At 41.4% G+C, this 24,945-nt stretch overlaps 1 protein-coding gene across 1 annotated transcript in view; it reads left to right on the forward strand.

Moving 5' to 3' along the window:
• Positions 1 to 24,945, forward strand: part of ca14 (carbonic anhydrase XIV) — a 61,088-nt gene that overhangs the window by 24,457 nt on the left and 11,686 nt on the right. The window contains exons 5-10 of the mRNA XM_082150459.1: positions 1,572 to 1,667; positions 1,776 to 1,854; positions 1,995 to 2,152; positions 9,546 to 9,672; positions 13,154 to 13,177; positions 13,358 to 13,442. Coding sequence (XP_082006585.1) covers positions 1,572 to 1,667; positions 1,776 to 1,854; positions 1,995 to 2,152; positions 9,546 to 9,672; positions 13,154 to 13,177; positions 13,358 to 13,442 — 569 coding nt within the window. The remainder of the gene's footprint in view (positions 1 to 1,571; positions 1,668 to 1,775; positions 1,855 to 1,994; positions 2,153 to 9,545; positions 9,673 to 13,153; positions 13,178 to 13,357; positions 13,443 to 24,945) is intronic.

The following is a 24,945-nucleotide window of genomic DNA, read 5'->3' on the forward strand; positions in this document are numbered from 1 at the left end:
AACTACAGCAAAGCTGGAGACCATCACGGTGGAGCAAGCAGGGCTAGCTGTGACAAAACAGTCAGGAAACACTGGGAACTCAGAGACAGGCTGTGTGACCATGACAGAACAAGCAGAAAGGGCCTCCATGACTGTGGTAGAGAGTCCAGGTGCGGATACCACCTTCTCAGGGCATGGGTGTCCAACGGTTATGTGTGCATGGCCCACACACACAGGATGGTGGAAACCACCATGGGAAGCATTAACAACAGGGGAAGAACCACTGAACTTGAGGGTTTTGGAATGTCATGACAAAGGTACAAGAGCTCCTCTGCTGTATCCATTTCTTGGTCTGCTGTTCTGTAATGTGGGTGAAACTCAAATACGAGGAGAGCAGGATCCAAATGCAGAGTTTTATTAAAGTAACAAAGACCAGAAAACAAAACACAAGGAGAACTGAGCACAGAAACAAACTGACAACTGTCATGTCCTTGGGCTGATCTGTCCATTTTTTCCATGTCTTTGTCTTGTGTTGGTTTGGACTACGTGGGTTCGATTTGACAGTTCACCATGTGCTTCTCTGTTATTGTGGCATCTTATCCCACCCCCTTGTTATTCCATTCATTACCTCATTATTGTTTCACTCCTTCCACCTGTTCTGTATCAATTTATTCCTTTAGTCCCCTATTTAGTTTCCTCTAGTGTGCTGTCTTGTGCCAGATTGTTGTTTGTGCAAGCGTATGTTCCAGCCTCATTGTGTCGTGGTCTGCCTTGTCTTGTTGGCGTCCAGCCTCATTGTCTTGTGTTCTGCCATGTCCTGTGGGATACTTTGGCAGTTTTGTTCCCCACTGCATTCAGCCCTGGTTGCGCTCTCGATCTCTGATCGTGGATTGTCTTTGTCTCCACCCTGCTTCACGTGCCGCCTGAGTGCCGCCAGCCCCCCGCCTCAACAGTGCCCTCCGCTGCACAACACCGCCTTGTTCTGGCTCTTCAGCCGTTACGTTCATCTACGCTAGATGAATGCTACCACGGAAGTTCCACTGAGATTGTTCCTGTCTGGATTGTTGAGTTCTGGTCTGGATTATTGACAGCCTTTTTGAAATGATCTCAGTTTAGAACTGTGTTTTTTTTTGTTTTTTTTGGTACCTGCAAACTGAGTAAACCGAGGAAACACTAGGGCTATATACACACGTGCAAATCACTCCTCAGATTTCGATGAAGAAAGAAAGCTTTAACAAAGTAGCATGGTCAGCTATGCAGTGTCTTGTTCCCCATTAAGTGAACCAAGGTTACATATGTAACAGAGATGATCATTTTCATAGGTACACTCAATGCTGTATCAGTAGTTGACACTATATAGAACCACGTTCATTTTAGCCATTTAACCAAAAACCCATTGACTTCAGGACGATGTGATGCGCTAAAATGCTAACTTGATTCTGAGTTTTGGCCTACAAAGTGATGTCATACCTGGACCATTCTATAGTGTCAGCTACTTCACAACATTGTGCGAACCTATGAAAGAAAACGTGTCTTAAGTAAGCTGCCTAAATATATTATAACCTGAACACACACTCTCTCTTTTCTCTCAGCTCCATATTGTCCATTACAATACAGAGGTTTATGCTAATATGTCTGAAGCTGTGACCCAAGAAAATGGCCTGGCTGTGTTAGGGATTCTAATTGAGGTGATTTCTCTTTAAACAAATCCTATATTCATGTAGTATTTAAAAAAAAAAAAAATGTATATATATAAATTACCACTCTTTATCTCATTCAGTTGTTTGTTTTTTCAGGCAGGTGAAGAGATTAATCAGGCATACAGCAGTATTCTCAACTATCTGGGCAGCATCAGATATGCAGGCATGTATTTGTGTACATGTGCGAGTATATCTACTGTATACATGTGTGATTACCGTGCTTCAGCCTTGTGGGTTACTTTGTAAATCAACATACAAGACATACAATTTCATTAAAATGTTTACAACTTTTAATATTTGTTTGATTTATTTCAGGCCAGAAGGTGGCTATCCCTGCATTTGACATACAGTCACTGCTGCCTGACAACCTTAGCCAATATTTCCGCTACAATGGCTCACTCACCACTCCACCCTGCCACCAGAGTGTCCTCTGGACCATCTTCAATGAAAGGGTGAAAATCTCTCATTCACAGGTACAGAGAGACTGTGTGAAAGCTCAAGCAATGCTAACTTTTCATATTCATTAGTTCAGTCATGACAATTCTTGAGATAAATTGTTATATTCATATTACTGGATGTGACAGTAGTAGTGGCCTGGGTGTAATATATCCTTTTAGGCTGGTGTGACATGTCTGGTGAGTATGCTGGCCATGCAAGAACTGGGATGTTTTCAGCTTCCATGAATTGTGTACAGATCCTTGCAACATGGGGCCGTGCATTATCATGCTGCAACATGAGGTGATGGTTGTGGATGAATGGCACAACAATGGGCCTCAGGATCTCGTCACGGTATCTCTGTGCATTCAAAATCAATAAAATGCTGTGTTCATTGTCCATAACATACACCTGCCCATGCCATAACCCTACCGTCACCATGGGCCACTCGATCCACAATGTTGAAATCAGCAAACCGCTCACCCACATAACGCCATACACGCTGTCTGCCATACAGTACAGTGAAAAATGGGATTCATCCGTGAAGAGAACACCTCTCCAAAGTGCCAGACGCCATCGAATGTGAGAATTTGCCCACTCAAGTCGGTTACGACGACGAACTGCAGTCAGGTTGAGACCCCGATGAGGACGACGAGCATGCTGATGAGCTTCCCTGAGATGGTTTCTGACAGTTTATGCAGAAATTCTTTGGTTATTCTTTGATTCTCAGACGATCTTGGAGGTGAAGATGCCGGATGTGGAGGACCTGGGCTGGTGTGGTTACACGTGGTCTGCGGTTGTGAGGCAGGTTGAATGTACTGCCAAATTCTCTGAAACGCCTTTGGAGACGGCTTATGGTAGAGAAATGAACATTCAATTCCCTGGTGGACATTCCTGCAGTCAGCATGCCAATTGCACGCTCCCTCAAAACTTGCGGCATCTTTGGGATTGTGCTGTGTGATAAATGCACATTTTAGAGTGGCCTTTTTTATTGAGTCCAGCCTAAGGCACACCTGTGCAATAATCATGCTGTCTAATCAGCATCTTGATATACCACACCTGTGAGGTGGAGAAGTGGCACCTCAGCAAAGGAGAAGTGCTCACTAACACAGATTTAGACAGATTTGTGAACCATATCTGAGAGAAATAGGCCTTTTGTGTACATAGAAAAAGTCTTAGAACTTTGAGTTCAGCTCATGAAAAATGGGGGCAAAAACAAAAGTGTTGCATTTATAATTTTGTTCAGTGTAGAAAGACACCCACAGAAACGCTCCGGCTATCATGTAATTAGTCATAAATAAATCCCATGTAAGCCAAATTAGGCAGGTGGTGCTGGGGAGGAGGGAGACAAAAAGTCTGATAGCATGCTTCAGTGAACCAGCTTACAGTAAACAGCTGAAACAAGACTATTTAAATGTTAACTTAGAGCAAAGTCCCTTTCAATGAAAGCCAGTTCACTTGGTGGTCATATTTGCAATGACTCCGAGCAGCTATATCGGACATGCAAGTCCAACTTCTAACTTCTTGAATGGGGAAATTCAGAAATCTCAAAAACTCTCATTTAAAAAATATTTCAAATCAGCAACAAAATCTGACATGAACTGTCTGATACTTTTTTCTTTTTTTGCTTGTGCTCAAGTAAGGCTAAAATCAGATATTTCAAGTTGGTCCAGCACATGTGTAGTCCCTAGTGCAGGTATCAGGACACTGACTGGTTCTATGGGAACATGAGCTTCTTACAGAAACTGCAGTAATGCAGGTCATCGGAGTGCCCTCAGAACTGTGGACAGGTCCCAGGATGGAACCATGTGGGGACAAGGCAGATTCAAACTTGACGACCAAGTAATTTTCCCCAATTGATTGCCCTGCTATAGGAGCGTATGGGAAAGAAGAGAAGGCTCCCATTGAGCGGCCATAGATGGAGGCTCCACAAGTCAGGTTGGGGATGCCAAATTGTCCCCCCTACTTGGAAGAGGAGGTCCCTCCTCAACAGAATTGGCCATGGGGCTGCTGACAGAGCTGAACCATCCCTGGGATCCACAACTGAAATTATGAAATGCTCTCGCAGTGAGAAAAGCTGGTCTCTGTGAGTGTAGCCTCTGTGTGGGCACGGCCTAGGCAAGTGATGCACTCTTTGTGCTGATCTGAGGGAATTAGGGGAGCACTGCATGAGCCACACTCGTGGCGTGACATTTAGCAAAAAACATTGCTTATAATTTGCTCTTTTTAAGTGAAATTTGCTTTTAAATAGTCACTGAATAGCTGAAGAGTAGAAGTGCCGAGTCAGCTGCAGTCACTGAATCGCCATTAATCCGCTGCTTGAGGTTTGTTTCAACGGCGAGCAGAAAGACTTCTGTCTTCTTCTTCTTCTGAGTCAGCGAGGAGATGATATTCGCGCTTGAAGGAGAAAACTTCTGATGAAAAGGGCAATAAGCGCGACTTAAAAAGACATTAAAATAGGCTATGATAAAATATAGTTGTATAGTAATGGCTGAAGACTGGAACTGTACTGAAGATTATAAGGTTGATAGGAATGGTGAAGAAACTCATTTTCAATCAGGTGTAGTACTTTCTAAGGTGATTCAAGAACATGATTTGAGTGATACAGAGTGAACAGTATACATGTATACAGTATGCATTTATCAAAGTAAGAAATAAAGTTAAAATAATAGTTCACCCAAAAAATATTTCTGTCATCACTTACTCACACTCAAGTTGTTCCAAACATGTATTAATTTCTTTCTTCTGCTGAACATAAAAATATATATTTAGAAGAATATGGTTAGCCAAACAGTTGATGGACTCCATTGCCTTCCATAGTAGGCTATGGAAAATACTATGGAAGGCAATGGGGTCCATCAACTGTTTGGTTTCCTACATTCTTCAAAATAACTTCTTTTGTGTTCAGCAGAAGAAAGAAATTCATACATGTTTGAGGGTCAGTAAATTAAAGAATTTTAATTTTTTGGTGAACTATCCCTTTAAGGGGGCTAGATTAGACAGGATTTATGAGTAAGTCTTTTAATAATAGAGTGATGAATGCTGCTATCATTCGTAGTGGTTTCTCTGAGTAACTATAGATATTGTAACTATAGATAAACTACTATATAATAAAAAACGACTTTTAGATTGCAGTATTATTGGCATTTTAATAAGAATTTATAATATAATGTTATTTTGTAAGAGTTTTACTATAATAATAATAAAATAATAAATTTTATAATAATAAAAATAATTATGACAAATAATGATAAAAAAAATTGACATTGATAAAAGTCAATGGTGGGAGGTTTGAAAGGCACATATTATTATTATTATTATTATTATTATTATTATTATTATTTGTTTGTCAAAGTTATGAGTCTCAAAAGCTATAAATACAGTTCAAAATGTGCAATGTGAAATGGGAGAAATGGAAAAGATGTTGCTGGACAATGAAGAAGGAATCAATAAAAGTGGTGAAATAAGTAAGAAGCAGCTCAAATTTTAACATCTATTGCAAGAACAAGTTAAAATGCATTAATAAGGTCACAATTTTGTTCAATCAAGGATATGGATGCTCCTAGCACTTTTTTTTTATTTTGAATTTGAGCAAAATGTGGAGCATAATCCTATGCTTTAAGACATCCAGATGGGCCAATTATGGACAATCCAAATGAAATTTGAAAACTTGCAGTTGATTTTTACTCTAGATGTTTTAATGCTGGACCATGTGATGAGGAGAAGGTAGCTTAGGCTAGCTCAGAAAATTACTTTCCATCACTTTCAAAGAGTTCTAGGTCTTATGGCAGCCGTGTCCACAGTGATACCTTTGGGACTGCACATGAGACCATTTCAGCTGTGGCTCAGAGCCAGAGGATTTCATCCAAGGCCCAATCCCCAGAGGCAAATAATGGCTATGGTCTTAGATAGCCGTCCAGCCCAAGAGATCTGGAGAAATTGTCCTCTTGATTGGAACATCAATTGCCTCGTACTGATGGCTGTATTTATGACCCTGAAGTACTTCCTCCACCAGTTAAGGGGCTATTATGTCCTAGTGCGGGTGGACAACATTACAGTAGTCGCCTACATAAAATTGCCAAGGCAGACTGCGTTTGCGCCGTTTGAACCAACTAGCGCAGCAGATTCTCCTTTAGGTTCCTGTCCCTCATTACAATACATTCCTGGAAGCACAAATGTTGCAGCAGGTTTACTGTCCAGATGGGAGGTGACACACAGGGATTGGAAGCTCCAACTCGATGTAGTCATTCAGATCTGGGAAAGATTTCATGAAGCAGAGGTGGACCTCTTCGCTTCACAGGAAACACTAATGAACACGCCATGTCCCCTTTACTTCTCACTTTACTACTTGCATGGCCCAGAAAGCGCCTTTTTGCGTTTCCACCAATCACTCTGCTCTCAGGAGCCCTGGCCAAGGTCATCAACAAGGGTCTTGCTGATAGCGCCTCGTTGGCAGAGAGTTCTTGGAAATTATATCCCTCCTCGACGGTTCGCCATGAGCAATACCGAACAGGAGGGACGTTCTATCTCAGGCACAGTGGATGATATTCCATCCCTGGTCCGAACTCTGGAACCTTCATGTTTGGCCCCTGAGGGAGAGCAGCTAAGAGACGCTGGACTTCCAGCGGAACAAGATTGTTCCGGTGCTAGAGTTTCTGCAGGAAAAGTTATCAACAGGCATATGTCCTGCTACTCTCTTGCCACGCTCTTATGGACAGGGTTTCAATGGGTAAACTGATCACCCACTTCATTCTTGGAGCTAGGCGATTGAGTGAGGGATGCCATCGCCCCAGCCTATGAGTCGTGTGGTCAAGCTTCACCTCCGGGCGTTAGGGCTCATTCTACTAGTATAGGGGGGTTGCATCCTCCAGGGCTTTAGCAAGAAGCGCCCCCTTGCAGCAAGTATGTGATGCGGCAGGCTGGTCCTCTCCACACACATTTATGACATTCTATAGTTTGGATGTCCATGTTACTCCGGGCTCACACGTCTTTGAGTCGACATCCCAAACTCATCTATGAGGGTCCAGACACTTCCAGTGCGAAGGCGTTGGTATTCTCGTCCCCATAGCGCTTAAATCAGTGCAGCATTGAGAGTAGCATTTGAAAGGGAGCGTCTCAGGTTACTTGACTGTAACCCTTTTCCCTGAAAAAGCGGGAATGAGATGCTGCACTGAATTGCTGCACTGGGGGCATGTTCAGGGGGTTCTTCAGAAAAAGTGACCTAAAAGTGCACCTGTATCACATCTATTTATAGCCTCTGGCGTGCGCATTCCGATGACGTCATCATCAGAGTTTATTTAAGCCAAACTCCTGATGTGTTTGCCACACGTGTTCACAACCGGTCAAACAAAGAAGTTTTCCCATAGCGCTTAAATCAGTGCAGCATCTCATTTCCCGCTTCTCAGGGAACAGGGTTACAGTCAAGTAGCCCGAGACTATTTCTATTGTCATTTTTGGAATATTTTGAGAAAAGATTTTTATGAAGTAACAAGAGTGTTCGTTTTGAAAATGATTAATTTCCAAGCAGCTGTAGATGAGCAGGATTATCCCTGTTACCTAAAAAAGGGGAATCAGGATTTTTGAATACTTGGAGACATGTTTCTCTTTTATTGATGGATTACAAAATTTTAACCAAATATTTAGAGAACCGGATGAAATTCTATCTGAACAAAATTATTCATAGTGATCAGACTTATTGTATACCTGTATTATGGATCGAGTTTTAAAGAGAATATTAACTTTTTTTCTTTCTTTTTTTTATAAATAGATCACACATTTTTTGATAGGCAAGGCAAGTTTATTTATATAGCACATTTCATATACAATGGCAATTCAAAGTGCTTTACATAGGAGAAATTAAAATAATAAAAAGAAATAAGAATAATTAAAACAGTTTAGAAAAATAAAATAAAATACAGTACAGTACAAACAGTCGGACGAACAGCGGCACAGTGCTCATTCAGTAAATGCACAGCTAAACAGATGTGTTTTGAGTCTGGATTTGAATGTGACTACTGTAGGAGCACATCTGATCTCTTCTGGAAGCTGGTTCCAGCTGCGGCTGGCATAATAGCTAAAAGCGGACTCGCCATGTTTAGAGTGAACCCTTGGTATTTTTAGCTGATATGATCCTAATGATCTGAATGATCTGTTGGGTTTATATTCAGTGAGCATATCTGCAATGTATTGAGGTCCTAGGCCATTGAATGATTTATATACCAGTAATAATACTTTAAAATCAATCCTAAATCTAACTGGGAGCCAGTGTAAAGACCTGAGGACTGGTGTGATATGTTCATATTTTCTGGTTCTGCTCAGAATCCTGGCGGCAGCGTTCTTTATGAGCTGCAACTGTCTTATGGTCTTTTTGGGAAGGCCAGTGAGGAGTCCATTACAATAATCCACCCTGCTGGTGATGAAAGCATGCACAAGTTTCTCTAAGTCTTGTCTGGAAACAAAGCATCTAATTATTGCAATATTTTTCAGATGATAGTATGCTGATTTAGTTATTGCTTTGACATGACTACTGAAACTAAGGTCTGATAGGGTGGACCATGGATATTTTTTCCAAGTTTTGAGTGCTTTTGGTGATTTGGTTTATTTCTTGTATAAAATCAAAACAAATTATTGTATATTGTGATGTTTCTGTATTGTGATGGTGGGAGGAGGGTTGAGAGCCTCAATCCCTGTAAAAAAGAGGAATTAGGCAAGGGTGCCCACTCTCTGGTCAATTATACATCATTGCCATTGAACCATTATTAAGAAGAATGAGAAAAGATCTTAAAGGGTTTTTAATACCAAATGATTCTAATTGTAATAGAATTGAGCTATTCGTATTTTTAAGTGGACATGTACTGTAGATGTCAATAATCTTATAAAAAGCATAGAGGTATATGAAAAGTCATCCACTGCTAAAGTAAATTGGAGTAAGAGTGAATGATATGCAGTATGTCAATGGCTTCCAGTGTTACCAGGAGGATTAAAGTGGGGCAGAGAAGGTTTTAAAGCCAGAAGAATTGGTGATTTCTATACAAAAGACAGTAGAGTGGAAGGGAAGGGAAGCGGGTGTTCGGATGCTACGACACGTCACACATTAAACCAGTTCATCACAAAGTTATCAAACGACTCCTCTGTTTTGTGCACATCTACAGTAGACAATGACTTTTAGAGAAAAGTGGTGTGTAAGAGAAGTTTTATGTTGAATTAAAGAAGGACAACTTGTTTTTAATTTTTCAAAGAATGTCTTTTTAAAAATTATTTATACTAAAAGGCTAAGAGATAATGATGCGAATGAGGAATTTGTGAACAGTTATGTATTGAAGAGGAATTGTATTTAATAAAGATGTGCTAAACTTCTTCTCTTCTCTTCTCTTCTCTTCTCTTCTCTTCTCTTCTCTTCTCTTCTCTTCTCTTCTCTTCTCTTCTCATTAGCTAATGAAATTAGAGACACTGTTGTACTCCAGCAAAGCAGAAGAAGCAGAGCCCATGGTTCTCCAGGATAACTATCGTGCCACCCAGCCACTTAACAACAGAACTGTCCTGTCCTCTTTCATATCTGGTAGGAGAAAGAGAAAGCATGAAAGGGGGGAGGGGGGGATAGGGTCGGGGGTGGGGGATTATGGAGCTGTGCTCTTTGTTTACATGATGGCTGATTAGTTTTTCAAAAACGCCTGTGAACACAGAGTTTATTGTAATCACGCGTGCATGTGTGTGTGTAAAAAATAAATGGCTTCCATGGTCCTCTGAAACTAGCTTTGCTGAGGGAAAACTATTTGTCACTATTTGTCATGGTCACCCAAAAAACTAAAACAAAACTATTCAAAAATCTATTTAAAATAGATTTATTTCATAGTATACTTCTAATCCATTAACATATTTATTGACACATCACTTAAGACTTACTGATATAAAATTATAATTAAACTTTATTTGGAGTATTTCTTTACTGCACAATGCACATTATATATGTGCAATACTCTTAATATTAAGCCTAAAATGTGTTTTAATATCTTGTATGATCTCTGTATAATATCAGTCTTTAAATGCAATATATCGTCACCTTCCTAAAATAATTGGCTAAGTCATTTTTTGACAAAAATTATTTCTTTGCATAAGTCATCTCCTCATGATGCTGGCCACCTCTGGTAAAATCCCCACATCCTCAGTTGAACAGATCATGCAGTTCTACCCCTGTAGTGTAATGGCCTACAGTATGTCAAGAGTGTGACTTAGGCCGTTTTATTTGGCCTAAGTCAAAAGATTTTACAAGCAATTTTAAAATTTTAAAAGGCAAATTTACAAGCTTTTCAAGATGGGAGCTGCATCAAGAAGAACGAACCTCTTAAGTTATTTTTCTTTTTTTGCGTGTTTTCTGAGAAACCTGAAAAATGACTTAGGCAATTATTTTAGGAAGGTGACGATATTCAATTATTGGTTCCGTTTTTGTGTTTTCTGAGAAACCTGAAAAAATTACTTAGGCAATTATTTTAGGAAGGTGACGATATTTAAACTGTACCTAAAGTGTACTTGCAATAGTTCCACTTTAGCACAATGAAGTATACCTATATCTTTAGTTGGACTTCAGCACTACTTCTGCACAATTAAAGTGCATTCAGTACAAAATTAGTTGTTCCAATTTAGCAGACTTTAACAGTTTAGTACACCAAAAGTACATTATGTAAATGTATTTGTAGTATACTTAGCACAACATAAATGTATTTCAAATACATTTTAGTATATATTTTTTTCACCTTATGCTGCTTTCACGGCATGTTGTAATTACCGTAAATAAAGCTCTGAATGCTTTTGAATCGCTCTTGCAGTACTTTGATATCATACACCGATCGGTCTGCACAGTGCCGCTTCACACCTTCGAACACACCTTTAATCTGAAGTGGTTAGGTAGTACAGCAGCCACGTGGAACAAATTTGTAGTTCTCAGAAAATTACGGGTTTACACATTAATACACGGTAATTACGACATGGCATGAACGCAGCATTATCAAAGGTGGGTAGAGTATCCAAAAACTGTACTCAAGTAAAAGTACAAGTACTATATATTATTTACTATTTATTTATATATACACATATATTTGTATATTATTCAAAATAATAACTATAAATATTTACTCAAAGAAAAAGTAAAAGTAATAATCTTAAATACCCTGTGAACCGTAAGTAGCAACAAATTTTTCTTCAGTGCGGAATATTGAATAGAGGGTTTTACTTCAGCGCACCTCCTCTCTCGCTCATAGCAGACTAACATTTGGAGGAGCGTGGTTAAGTGTTTTCAACCCAAGCCGTCAAACTGACGTCATCGGAGAAGGAACGACATTCCAGACCGGAAGTAACTTTTCAGATTTTGATGAAAGATTACCATGACAAACTATTTTTCTGTGTATTAATGTGCACCGATAAATTGTTCACCCTAAGACCAGTAATGTGTGCTGACAAAGTAAATATGGTCAATTTTTGATTTCATGAGGACTTACTTGAGTAAGAGTAAAAAAGTATCCAATGAAAAATCTACTCAAGTAGCAATTTACTAGTTACTTCGGATCATATATAGCCTATATAACAATACAATAACATTTTAATATTTAGATAGATATTGAATTTTAATTATTATTATTATTATCATAATTACATATCTCTGCAACAAACACAGAAGAGACTAGGCAGCTGTAGCCCAAATATCATTGCATGCCCTTTGCTTTGTACAATAATAACGTATACAGCTACATTTGGATTATTAGACAATGTCAAAATAAAGTGAACCTGCAGAGTTTTGCATTCAAATGCATTTAAAGGGAACTAGTGTATTGAATTGTATTTGGCCAGTCTAGAGATTAACTCTGGGTTCGATTTTGGTTGGCCAGTTCATTGTCCAAAATACCTGTGTTCACAAAGTTTGGTAATTCATATTGCGCAGTAAACCAAAAGAAGAACACTGTAGTCCCGACTCTTATTTGTGTTATTTTAACACTATCAAAACACAGCAGGAACCACTGACAGTGAAAACTCTTCACATGTGCTCGCACTGATATCCACTACTGAATATCTGAACACAAACAATCATCAAATGCACATTGACGGATCTTCTTCTGTGCAATACTCAAATTACTGCAGGTTGGCCGGTGCTCATTCATCAAATGTATAAATTAAGGTTTATGTAAAACAACAACTGGTAATGTTATACTTTGTAGTAGTGTTATTGTGGCGTAATAATCTATTTGGTTGTAAAACGTATTACCTGAATGAATTGAAATTGAATGTAACTATCATTCACAGCATATGCAGATGTTCAACTAATAAAGATCTTTATTGCTGGCAAACAATAGGATGCATTTGCTGATTTGCTTTTAATTTACTGTAGGTCCACGACCACTTCATCCAACACTCTTGATGTTCATACATTTTCTTAAGCCTTCAGTTTTCCTCAGTTCAAGGTCTTGCGTTAATGTTATGTACAGTGTGCTACCGCTCTCTGTGATTATTAAACATCGTATCTCTTCGTTCATTCTGCATCACGCATCTCTTTGTTAGAAATACTATACAGCAATCTGTGACACTAGTCTGCATATGTGTACTGGAGTGCCACATTCTGCTATAGCACAATGTCAAACTACTATGTGACATAGTTTAATCTGACATGGACATGCTTTGGCAAAAGGGAAGATTGTAAGTGAATTTATAACAAAAAAATTCAGCTTGTTTCACACACAAAACTATTGTATGAATTAAGAAGACTTGGAATTTACAGATTGAATCTTGATTCTTTTCCTTTTTAAACCTGACATACTATGAACTGCCATTGCATAGAAAAGGGCAGCTTAATGATTCTTCAAAAAATTGGCATTTTGTGTTCCACCAAAATAACAGCACACCATTTTTGAATAACATAAGGATGAGTAAATGATGACAGAATTGTCTTTTTTGGGTGAATCGGTTTGTCATTGAAAAGATATGAATGTTGCTTAAAAAATAGCATCATGCTTGTGCTGTCTAATTCTTCTTTGTTTCACTGTTTCTCTCCCCAGTCTCAGTTCAAATTTATACTGCAGGTGAGAAACATTTTATATTATACCAATTATTATATTAATAATTTTACTGTCTAAACATTCAGTATTATTGGTTAAATTGTTTTTATCTTTTCAATCAGCTCTCTTAGAAAATATCTATGCTAAGTATTGCTCAATTATTATAGTTCTCTTGAGAAATGTAACATTTTGTCTCGGTCTCAGGTGAAATCACAGCGATTGTGATCGGGTCTCTGTGTGGATGTATAGGTTTGGCTGTTATCATCTACTTCATTGTGAAAACTATTCGGTAAGAATTTTTAACAATTCACATGTCTCGTGAGCAGGTTAGAGACATTATATATTGTTTTTGTAGATTCTTAGTTACACACAACAAAATCCCCAGTGTTAAATTAACACTCCTCAGTGTACATATGTGTCCAACTACAGGGTTTTAAAATTAACACTGAAGCAGTGTTGAAGTTAATGAGATCATTAATTGATTAATTAAGTGATGATTGAGCATTATTGAAGATACCTGATGTTAATAAGCAGAATAATTTAAGGAAAGAGAAACAACAATAACAGAAAAGAGAAACACAATAACTACTGACTTCGAGCCATTACACATTATTGCACTTATTATTACCAGTTTGACTTTATTTCTGTCATACATCTACACACGTTCTTATTTAGATTTAACAGAAGTTTAGATGGTAATGTTTTATGGAATGTTTCGTTTCAGGTCACCATTATGGTGATCAGTATGTTCTTTAGTTGGGCTCTTGACCCTTTACTTTTTAATATTAGTTTTTCTCTGGCTGCTCCAACTCTGTGTTTATAAAGCACATTTGTTACTGCAAGAGAAACTATGACCTGGACTGCATTTCCTGAAAGCATCAAAAGCATAATTTGATCGTTCAGACCATTTGTTGCAATTGTTCTACAATCAAGTTAGACTTAAGATGCTTTTGGGAAACGCAGCCCAGGTCATGATTGTTATGTTTCGATGATGAAATAACAATCCTGCAGTGGCCTGATTCACTGATCTCACTCAGCATTATAAGCTGATTATACAAATGCTTTATTAATTTTTCATTACAGTGGCTAATTCCAGCATTTAGTGCATCTAAACACAATAGCTTCTGTGCACAAAGTATTTTCAAAATTGTTCATATTGCTGTTGGATCTCAAACTGTAGAATATCAGGGCTACAATCACCAATACTAAAATGAGACATCAAGCATATAGTCAAAGATTTAGCCTCTGAATGACTTCAGTGAATCAGGTCACTACATGATGATAATGTCATCATCAAAACATATTGTGAGCAGGTCATGCTTTCTCTTGCAGTAACAAATCTGCTTTCTAAACACAATGTTGGAACAGTCAGAGAAAAACTATCATTCAAAAATGAAAAGGGTCAAGAGCCCAACTAAAGCAAACACTGACCACCACATGACCAATGGTGACTTGAAACGAATGTGTACTTCCTCTGTAATTCCTCAAATAAATTCCAGTTTTTTTTTGTCTTATCTTAAATTCAGTTTACGGTTCATAATTGGATGTAAGTCACTAAACAACACGACAATCAGGAATAAATAAATATAAATACAATAAATTACATCAGACGTTTAAAAGAAAGAAATAATATAATACAAACGACATAGATTATCAGTCAATGTTGATGTGTCAACGCTAATTGCTTTGAATTAATGTTATAGAGTAATGTTTGGTTCAGTATCACTTTTGCACCCACAATTAATGTTGAAACAATAGTGAGATTTCAACCAAAAAATCAATGGTAATGTCATTGAATCAACGTTACACTATGATGCTGATTCTACATCATTGCTGTTGAATCAACATTGAAATTAACAAAAAGAATCCTGGGTAATATTGTTGGATCAATGCATTGATGGATCAACAACAATGGATCAACAACAATGAACACATTGTGGTGTTCATTCTAAATCATGTTTGTTCAAACATTGAAAATACAACTGAAATGTACTGTCAACATAAAACAATGTTGCCATCTGATCTCACCCTCAAGTTTTTTCAAACCTGTATGAGTTTCTTTCTTCTGCTGAACACAAAATAAGTTTTTTTAAAGAATGTAGTGTAGTTTTAAAGATTCAATTTTTTTGTGATTGTGTTTCAGTGAGAACAGGCTAAACTGAATGGAGATCAATTACATTCCTCACATTTAATGGTGATTCAGGAATATTAATGATTACCTTGTAAAGCAGTAATCAGGGAGCAGGAGATAAGGCACAGGATAGCATCAGATCAGGTCGGGTCTTGACTACAACTCGATGGGTGCTTCTCATTTATTACTTGTGCATTCTCGTTTCCTCACGTGAGAGGATTTGTGAATGGCAGTGAAGCGTAACTGACGCCGGTAGGTCACAAGATAATGACAACATGGCGAATGTAGTATGTTCAGATAACATTCATACTATATAGAACATACTTTTTAGTGGTTAAAGGACAATTCCGGTATTTAACACTTTGAGTCTATTTTGTAGCTTGTTTTGGATGAACAAGAGTGGTGGACAAAGAAATTTTGACAATGGTTCCTGTCTCGACTTTTTTACTATTTTAGAATTGCCCATGACCGCTTTAGAATGGGAGTCTATGGCCATGCACAAACATGTCCTTAAAACAACCCTTAACCCTTCGTTTTCAAAACTGTTCAACTCACCGAGTGGTTAGTGGTGTTCATTGATGATTAAAAACAAATATATCGGCGCAATGTATGATTTCAATCCGTTTATTTTTCTATAGTGGAACTATTTTTTCAGATACCTCACAACCGCGTATAAACTTCCGCTCTTCCGCAACTTCCGTTGCTCTGCTCACGCTAGCCTTCTGAGAGTCAGAGAACCGAGCGAAAAGACCTAAAAGACTACAACCAAATGTAAACAGCCCCCTTTCCGTCTCCGGTAGCGCAGTAATATCAACGAGCAATGAGTCCTCCAACGGAAATCAATGGGATTTTACAAAATGGCAAATAAAACACGACAGAAACTGTATTTCTCTACGCTACTTGTTTTGGAACATCAACGAACACCACTAACCACTCGGTGAGTTGCACAGTTTTGAAAACGAACGTTAAGGGTTGTTTTAAGGACATGTTTGTGCATGGCCATAGACTCCCATTCTAAAGCGGTCATGGGCAATTCTAAAATAGTCAAAAAGTCGAGACAGGAACCATTGTCAAAATTTCTTTGTCCACCACTCTTGGGGCCAATCTCATTTCTCTGTCTTACCCCTTCCCCTTCCCCTACCCCTTTGTCTGCGTCTTCCCCTTGCCCTTCGATACCGAGTGAAGGGGGGTAGGGGGAAGAACGTTTCTCTAAGAAATGAGACACCACTCGATTACCGTTTGCGTCATCTTCCCTTTCCGCTAGCTGGCTGCTACGTCAACAGAAGCGATACGCGTTGACATAAACAAACGAAGATGCCGTCATCTCGGGTTGTGATATCGATTGCCTGGTCTCTCTTTATCTTTGCACGCTTGTGTGCCATCAGTCAAAGACATTGTTTCATTGTATTTAACGGCGGCGCCGGCGACACCATAAGCAAAACATTAGCAAACGGCAAATAGCGCATAGCTGCTAGCTAGCGGTTAACTAGTGATTCAAAACAAAAACATTACAATTAAAACCGCTTGAACGTTTTATTAAAGGTATCATAAAACACGAGTGTCATTAAACTGCTGAAAATACATACATTTGTGCGACTCACTTCTGAGAAATTCCTACCCCTCTCTTTCAAGTGTGGTCCTCCGCAGACTTCGTTTCAAGGGCTATGTAGCCCTACGCCTTGGCCCTAGCCCTTAATCAAAATGAGAATTGGGACACCACTTCCCCTCACATGAACGCGCAAAACCGAGGGGAAGGGGTAAGAGTAAGGGGTAAGACAGAGAAATGAGACGCAGCCTTGTTCATCCAAAACAAACTACAAAATAAACTCAAAGTGTTAAATACCGGAATTGTCCTTTAAGTAATTACTTATTATAATCAATGTCACCATTATCAGGAGGGCACTTCTCATTTCTTTAATTGTCAATCCTCGTCTGCCTTCACTCCGACTAAAGAAAAGGTGTTGCTACCATTGAGTAAAAGAGGCAAGACATGGGCTGTCACTTGCACTTCAAGAAATCTGCTAAATATTATTGGAACTTTAATCAGGAAATTCCTAATAAATATTACCAAAGCAAGATGCACTTTTTAAGTGTGTAGGAAAATGTATGGTTTATTCATTGTTTGATTTTCCAGCCAGTCATCAGTTGTCATGGACACTCATCTAATCATCACACCTGTTCGTTATCATTTCATTATCTCTGTGTATTTAGTTCCTCTATTTTCAGTCTTTGGTTGTCAGTTGATGTTTGCGTGTTGTATGTGTTTACCCCATGTTTCACACACACACTGTTAAACCTTCTGTCTGTTCCTGTGTTTGTTGTAATATTAAAATCACTTTGTATTGGATCCCGTGTACCTTTGTCTTCGTTTTGTGACCGCACCGTTGTCTGAAATTGTGCAAATTGTGTGAATATGTCAGGTTGTTCAACAAACAAGAATTTTGTATAGGATGCACCTATGTTTTCTCTCTGAGGAAGCATCAGTTACTGAGAAGTAGGACCGTCCCTAGCAGATCTAAAGGTGGTGGTGAACACGATTTCATTCAAGGGGAAAACCCACCCACCCCCGAAACGCGATTTCAAGGGGGCCCACAGAAACAACCTGCACCGTGGCCCAGGATAACCCAGCTTCAGCCGTGCTTAGAAGTGTACATGCAGAACCATTACAGGTGTTTTTATCAGTGGGCATTTTCAAACTACAATGGGTGTTTTTCAACTGCTTTATCCAAAGATCCATCACAAAACCAAACCCCCAGTGAATTAGAAAAAAAATCATCGCCATCAATCACCAAAATCATTGTGGTTTGAATATGGCAGTGGTATATAATAACGAAGTACAAATACTTTATTACTGTACATAAAGGAATAGTTCACTTCAACATTCAACAGACAGTTGATGTACTCCATTGACTTCCTTAAAAATACTATGGAAGTCAATGGAGTACATCAACTGTTTGGTTACCGACATTCTTCAAAATATCATCTTTTGTGTTCAGCGGAAGAAAGAAATTCATACAGGTTTGAAACAACTCGAGGGTGAGTAAATGACAGAATTTTCATGTTGAAGTGAACTATTCGTTTAAGTACAGTAATAAAGTATTTGTACTTTATTCGAGTTTAAATATTTTTGTTGACTTCTACTTTTACTTTACTACATATTAAAGAAAAAAATATATAATTTTACTCCAATACATTTGTCCAAACACTTTAGTTACATTTGCAGCAGCAAAGAGCAAAAAATAACAGAAAGCAATCTTTTCTGATCGGTCATAGCAATATCCAGTTCGCAAAAGAATCTTTTGATCAGTTCGGTTACTCTGAATTTGTTAAACTGGTTTGTGAGAGGTGTGAATGATTTGTTTCGCAAATCACATTTAAATCTTGAGAACCACCAGCACACCGAGCAATGCGCAACAGCTCTCCACTGGTGACCTAAATTGAAGTCTCTATTCATTTTAGTTTTGGTAGCCTAAATAATTAAAAAGATGAAAAGCTTATTATTGTCACGTGAAATGAGAACAGAAGATGCAAGTGCAAGAATAAAGGTTTATTGAATGCACACGTAGACAGAGATATGGAGCACACAGTTCGATGGTCCCTGGTAGCGCAGGAATGGCAGATGGGCAACCCGGATCCCGTGGTGAACAGGTGAGGTGATATCCTTGAACGACAAGTAGATGGGAACACCAAACGAGTCCGCAGGGTGAAGAGACGAAACAGGATCCTTGGAAGACGACAGGCAGAACGAACTCGACAGGAACACCACACCGGGAATCAGGAACACCAACGAAGACTCACTACACAGGGGAAAATCCCACAACGATCTGACAAACACAAGACGAAAGACAATGAGCTTATATAGAGATCGCTGATCAGAATCAGCTGGCACTGATGACAATCAGCGGCTGATCAGCGACCACGCCCACCCACACACACACACACACACACAACACAAACACAGCGCGAGAAAGAGTCAGTGAATTCATGAACCGTGACATTACCCCTCCCCCTAGGAGCGCCTCCTGGTGCTCCCAGGAGGACCTACCTGTTGATTGTAATCATCAATAAGGGAGTGATCCAGAATGTCTCTAGCAGGAACCCAACTTCTCTCCTCCGGACCGTAACCTTCCCAGTCCACCAGATACTGAAATCCGCGTCCCCTCCGCCTTGAGTCCAGAATACGATTTACCGAATACTTAGGTTCCCCATCTACAAGTCGCGGCGGTGGGGGAACCGGGACTGGCGGATTAAGATGAGAACGAAAAACAGGCTTTAATTTGGAGACATGAAAGGCGGGATTAATTCTCCTGTACGCTGGAGGAAGTTTGAGGCGGACTGCCACCGGACTAATGATCTTGGTGACAGTGAATGGGCCAATGAATTTAGGAGCAAGCTTATTAGACACGGAGCGGAGCGGAATATTTCTAGTAGAAAGCCACACTTTTTGACCCACGACGTATACGGGAGGCCTAGACCGGTGGCGATCGGCTTTAGCCTTGGTGCGTGCCTTCACCTGGAGCAGAGTCTCACGGGCTCTGGTCCATGTGCGACAGCACCTCTGGACGAAGGGGACCGCGACTTCGGATTCCAGGCTAGAAAAAACTGGTGGCTGGTACCCTAAGCTACACTGAAACGGAGAAAGGCCCGTGGATGACACTGGTAACGAGTTATGGGCGTACTCCACCAATGAAAGTTGCTGACTCCAGGAGGAAGGATTCTTGGACACCAAACATCGCAACATTCTCTCAAGATCTTGGTTGGCCCTCTCGGTTTGCCCATTGCTTTGGGGATGGTAACCCGAAGACAGACTGACAGTCGCGCCCAGTAATCTACAAAACTCCTGCCAAAATTTGGACACAAATTGGGACCCTCTGTCAGAAACCACATCAGTCGGGAGGCCATGTAACCGAAAGACGTGATCTATGACAGCCACCGCTGTCTCCTTGGCTGAAGGTTATTTGGGCAAGGGAATGAAATGAGCCGCCTTCGAGAACCGGTCCACTACGGTCAAAACGACCGTCTTACCCTGGGAGGGTGGGAGGGCAGTTATGAAATCTAGCGCTAAATGGGACCAGGGTCTCGAAGGGACAGACAGCGGTTGGAGTAATCCCTCTGGGGGTCGATTGGAAGTCTTACCAGTGGCACAAACCGAGCAAGCCAAAACAAAACTCTGAATGTCGCGAGCCATTAATGGCCACCAGAATCATTGCTTGACCAAAAAGTTGGTGCAATTTACACCTGGATGACATGCTACACTGGAACAGTGACCCCATCGAATAACGTCGGACCGAACCCCCTCTGGCACAAATAAACGACTCAGTGGGCAACCGGGCGGAGGCATTACCCCTTCTAAGGCCGTCTTGACCTTCGATTCGACCTCCCATGTGAGTGTGGAGATAACTACTTTCTCAGGTAAAATGCACTCGGGAGTCACCGGGCGTTCGGATGGATAAAAAATTTGAGATAAAGAGTCGGGTTTGATGTTTTTGGAACCCGGGCGGTACGAGAGAACAAAGTCAAAACGTCCGAAAAAAAGTGCCCATCGAGCCTGCCTGGAGTTGAGTCTTTTGGCAGATCTAATATATTCCAGGTTCTTATGATCGGTCCAAACGATAAAAGGTACCCCCGACCCCTCTAACCAATGACGCCACTCCTCCAGTGCTAACTTGACTGCCAACAACTCTCTGTTACCAATGTCATAGTTACGTTCGGCAGGAGATAAACGATGGGACAAAAACGCGCAAGGGTGCATCTTGTCATCTGAGGAAGAACGTTGGGATAGAACTGCACCTACCCCCACCTCTGACGCGTCGACCGCCACCACGAACTGACGTGAAGGATCAGGGGCAATCAGAATGGGAGCAGAACTGAAGCGGCTCTTGAGGTTAGCGAATACAGCCTCGGCTGTATCGGACCACCTGAACGTCGTTCTGGGGGAGGTCAAGGCAGTCAGAGGTGCGGCTAGTTGGCTGAAATTGCGAATAAAACGCCGATAGAAATTGGCAAACCCCAGAAACCTCTGTAGGGCCTTACGGGAATCTGGACTTGGCCAATCCATCACAGCCTTAACCTTGTCAGGGTCCATGCGTATTCCCTCAGACGAGATGATGTAGCCTAAGAAAGGAACAGACTATGCATGAAAAGCATAAGGGCATGACCAAATATTCAAAATGGCCCCTGGGGGTATTGAAAGCAGTTTTCCATTCATCCCCCTTCCTGATGCGAACCAAATGATATGCATTGCGTAAGTCCAATTTTGTGAAGACGGAGGCTCCCTGCAACCGCTCGAAGGCTGAAGACATCAACGGCAAAGGATAAGTATTCTTTACCGTGATGTTGTTCAACCCTCGGTAATCAATACACGGTCGCAGAGATCCATCCTTCTTACCAACAAAAAAGAACCCCGCCCCCGCCGGAGAAGAGGAAGGACGAATGAATTCAGAAGCTAGAGAATCAGAAATGTATTTCTCCATGGCCTCCCTCTCCGGAATAGAACTGAACACTTCCTTCAGGTCGAGGTACTCCGCGGGCACGTTAGACAAATTCACCGACTCCTCCTGCAAAACAGAACTGGACACCGAAGAACAAGCAGACATTAAACAAGACGCATAACACTTAGTGCTCCACGCAGACACTGAATTGTGACCCCAGTCAACCCTAGGATTGTGCTGGGTAAGCCAGGGATGACCGAGGACCACCGGAGCATGAGGAGAGTCCAGGAGTAGAAATGAAAGCTCTTCAGTGTGGTTGCCTGAGGTTATAAGTGTCAGTGAATCAGTGGTGAATGAAATGACAGGTAGTTCTTGTCCGTTGAGTGCATTGACAGAAATCGGATTAGTGAGTGGTATGATGGGAATCTGCAGCTTACGCGCCAATGACAAGTCCATGAAATTTCCCTCGGCCCCAGAATCCAGAAGTGCGTGACCGTTGTAGTACCGGGTTGCCCATTGCAGTCTCACCGGGAGGAGCGTAGTGGAGGTCTTGCTGGTGGAGATCCCGCCCGACAGTAGCCTCCTGCTTACTGCCGAGCTCGATCTTTTACGGGGCAGGTGTTGATGAAATGGCCAGTTCCACCGCAATATAGGCACAAACCCCGGGATCTCCGTCGTTCTTTCTCCTCCCGGGAGAGCCGAGCTCTACCCACCTGCATGGGCTTGTGATCGAAGGTGGGGCTGACCGTATCACTGCCACTGGCTCGAGGTGCTGGGAAGGTCTCTGGAACCAAGGTCCTGCGGGAATGTTGTTCCACTCACTGTAGTCAAGCATCCACCTGCAGAGCCAACTCGATAAGTCCGTTGAGATCCTTGGGAAGATCCAGGGCGTAAATTTCTCCCTGGATACGGTCAGCCAGCCCATGCAGGAATCTATCCCACTGCGCCTCCTCGTTCCAGTTACCCTCCGCGGCGAGGGTACGGAACTCGATCAAGTAATCGGTAACCGATCGGCCTCCCTGGCGAAGATCAGCTAGTTGACGTGCAGCTTCTCTTCCGGCCACCGCTCGATCAAACACCCTCCTTATCTCAGCCGCGAGTGACTGGAACGAGGAACAGCATGGATCTCGATTTTCCCACACCGCCGTTCACCACTGTGACGCACGTCCAGACAGTAGTGTGAGAACCAGAGCCACCTTGGATTTCTCTGAAGCAAAAGTCTGCGGTTGCAGAGCAAAAAACATGGAACATTTGGTTAGAAATGCTCTACACAGTTGTGGTTCACCATTGTACCTCTCAGGCGCTGGTAATCTGGGTTCCGGTGGATGGTTAGTCTGCGGCAGCGGGGGTGGCGTTGGCGGTGTGGGTGGCGCAGTGGGAGGTGTTAGATCTTGAATCCACTGGGTGAGCTCGGACACCTGCGCTACCAAGGCTTGAACCGCGCGTCCAGTCAGGTTCAAGTTTTCCTCCTGCTGGTCCATCCTCGTAACACTTCTGGACAGAAATTCAGCCAGGTCAGAATCTCTTGCTGCATCCATGAGGGTCAGATCGTTCTGTCACGTGAAATGAGAACAGAAGATGCAAGTGCAAGAATAAAGGTTTATTGAATGCACACGTAGACAGAGATATGGAGCTCACAGTTCGATGGTCCCTGGTAGCGCAGGAATGGCAGATGGGCAACCCGGATCCCGTGGTGAACAGGTGAGGTGATATCCTTGAACGACAAGTAGACGGGAACACCAAACGAGTCCGCAGGGTGAAGAGACGAAACAGGATCCTTGGAAGACGACAGGCAGAACGAACTCGACAGGAACACCACACCGGGAATCAGGAACACCAACGAAGACTCACTACACAGGGGAAAATCCCACAACGATCTGACAAACACAAGACGAAAGACAATGAGCTTATATAGAGATTGCTGATAAGAATCAGCTGGCGCTGATGACAATCAGCGGCTGATCAGCGACCACGCCCACCCACCCACACACACACACACACACACACACACAACACAAACACAGCGCGAGAAAGAGTCAGTGAATTCATGAACCGTGACAATTATGCGATGTAAAAATTTGTAGACGGACATCTTTGATCGTTGCGCCTCCTTATTTCCACTGTCCTACATCTTGTGTTTTTGAAATATGATTTGTCTGAACGAAATCATTCATCTTACTGCAGTATAGTTTGCTTTATTTTGTTGTATTGTGGATTACAACGTATTTGTAGTAAGACACACTCATTTGAATCGTTCAGCTCTTGAGTTAAAGGGACAGTTTACTCAAAACGTCTATTTACTTACCCATATGTTGTTCCCAACATGTATGCATTTCTTTAATGAAAAATAAATGAATATATCTATATATATATTCAATTATTATTATTTCTTTTTTGGTCAATACAGAGAAAGACACTGGGGTTCAGTGTTGTTTTTGGACCCCTTTCATTGTGTGGAAAGAACAGCTTTTCTTCTTTATTGTTCTGAAGAAGAAGAAATTCCAACAGGTTTGAAATCGTACTCGGTTACCTAATGTAACCTCGGTTCTCTATAGAAGAGGGAACGAGTATTGCGTAAGTTGCTTACGCTACGGGTAAAGTCATCTTTTCTCGAGATATGAAGCCAAAAAATTATCCTTAATTTTTGTATTTATTGTCAACGCAGTGTAGCAGCTAGCAGACCTAGAGCGAGCTGTCTAGCGCGCTCATTGGCTGCCCTGTGGCAACTGCAGCTGCCTACCACTGAGCCCCGCGTGACGTTGCGGCCTCACGCATCAAAGCCCGCCAGAATGGAAGTGGCTTAGCGTATATAAGGAAGGGCTCGGGGGCTGCTTCCCTGGTTTTCATCGACTGAAGCGAAATAAGCTCGAGGCGCGAGCACGGCAGGTTACGCAATACTCGTTCCCTCTTCTAGAGAGAACCGAGGTTACATTAGGTAACCGAGTACGTTCTCTTACGAGAGGTTCTCTCGTATTGCGTAAGTTGCTTACGCTACGGGAACCCCTTGTCAACGCTGTGCGCGCCGAGCATCCACTACATGAGTCCCAGGGGAAACCCGGGGAACACAGATGAGTGGGAATCAGGCGGCCAGCAATGCGGGCCAGCACATGTACATAAGCACACCGTGGGGGAATACAGAGCGGCGCTGCCGGTCTATATTAAGAATATCAACCCCTATAGTGCAGCTCAACCAGGAGAGCTAAAGTCACGTGAATGTATCCTGCACACGA

Source organism: Leuciscus leuciscus, assembly GCF_965113295.1.
Source record: "Leuciscus leuciscus genome assembly, chromosome: 20".
NCBI classification, from domain to species: Eukaryota; Metazoa; Chordata; class Actinopteri; order Cypriniformes; family Leuciscidae; genus Leuciscus; species Leuciscus leuciscus.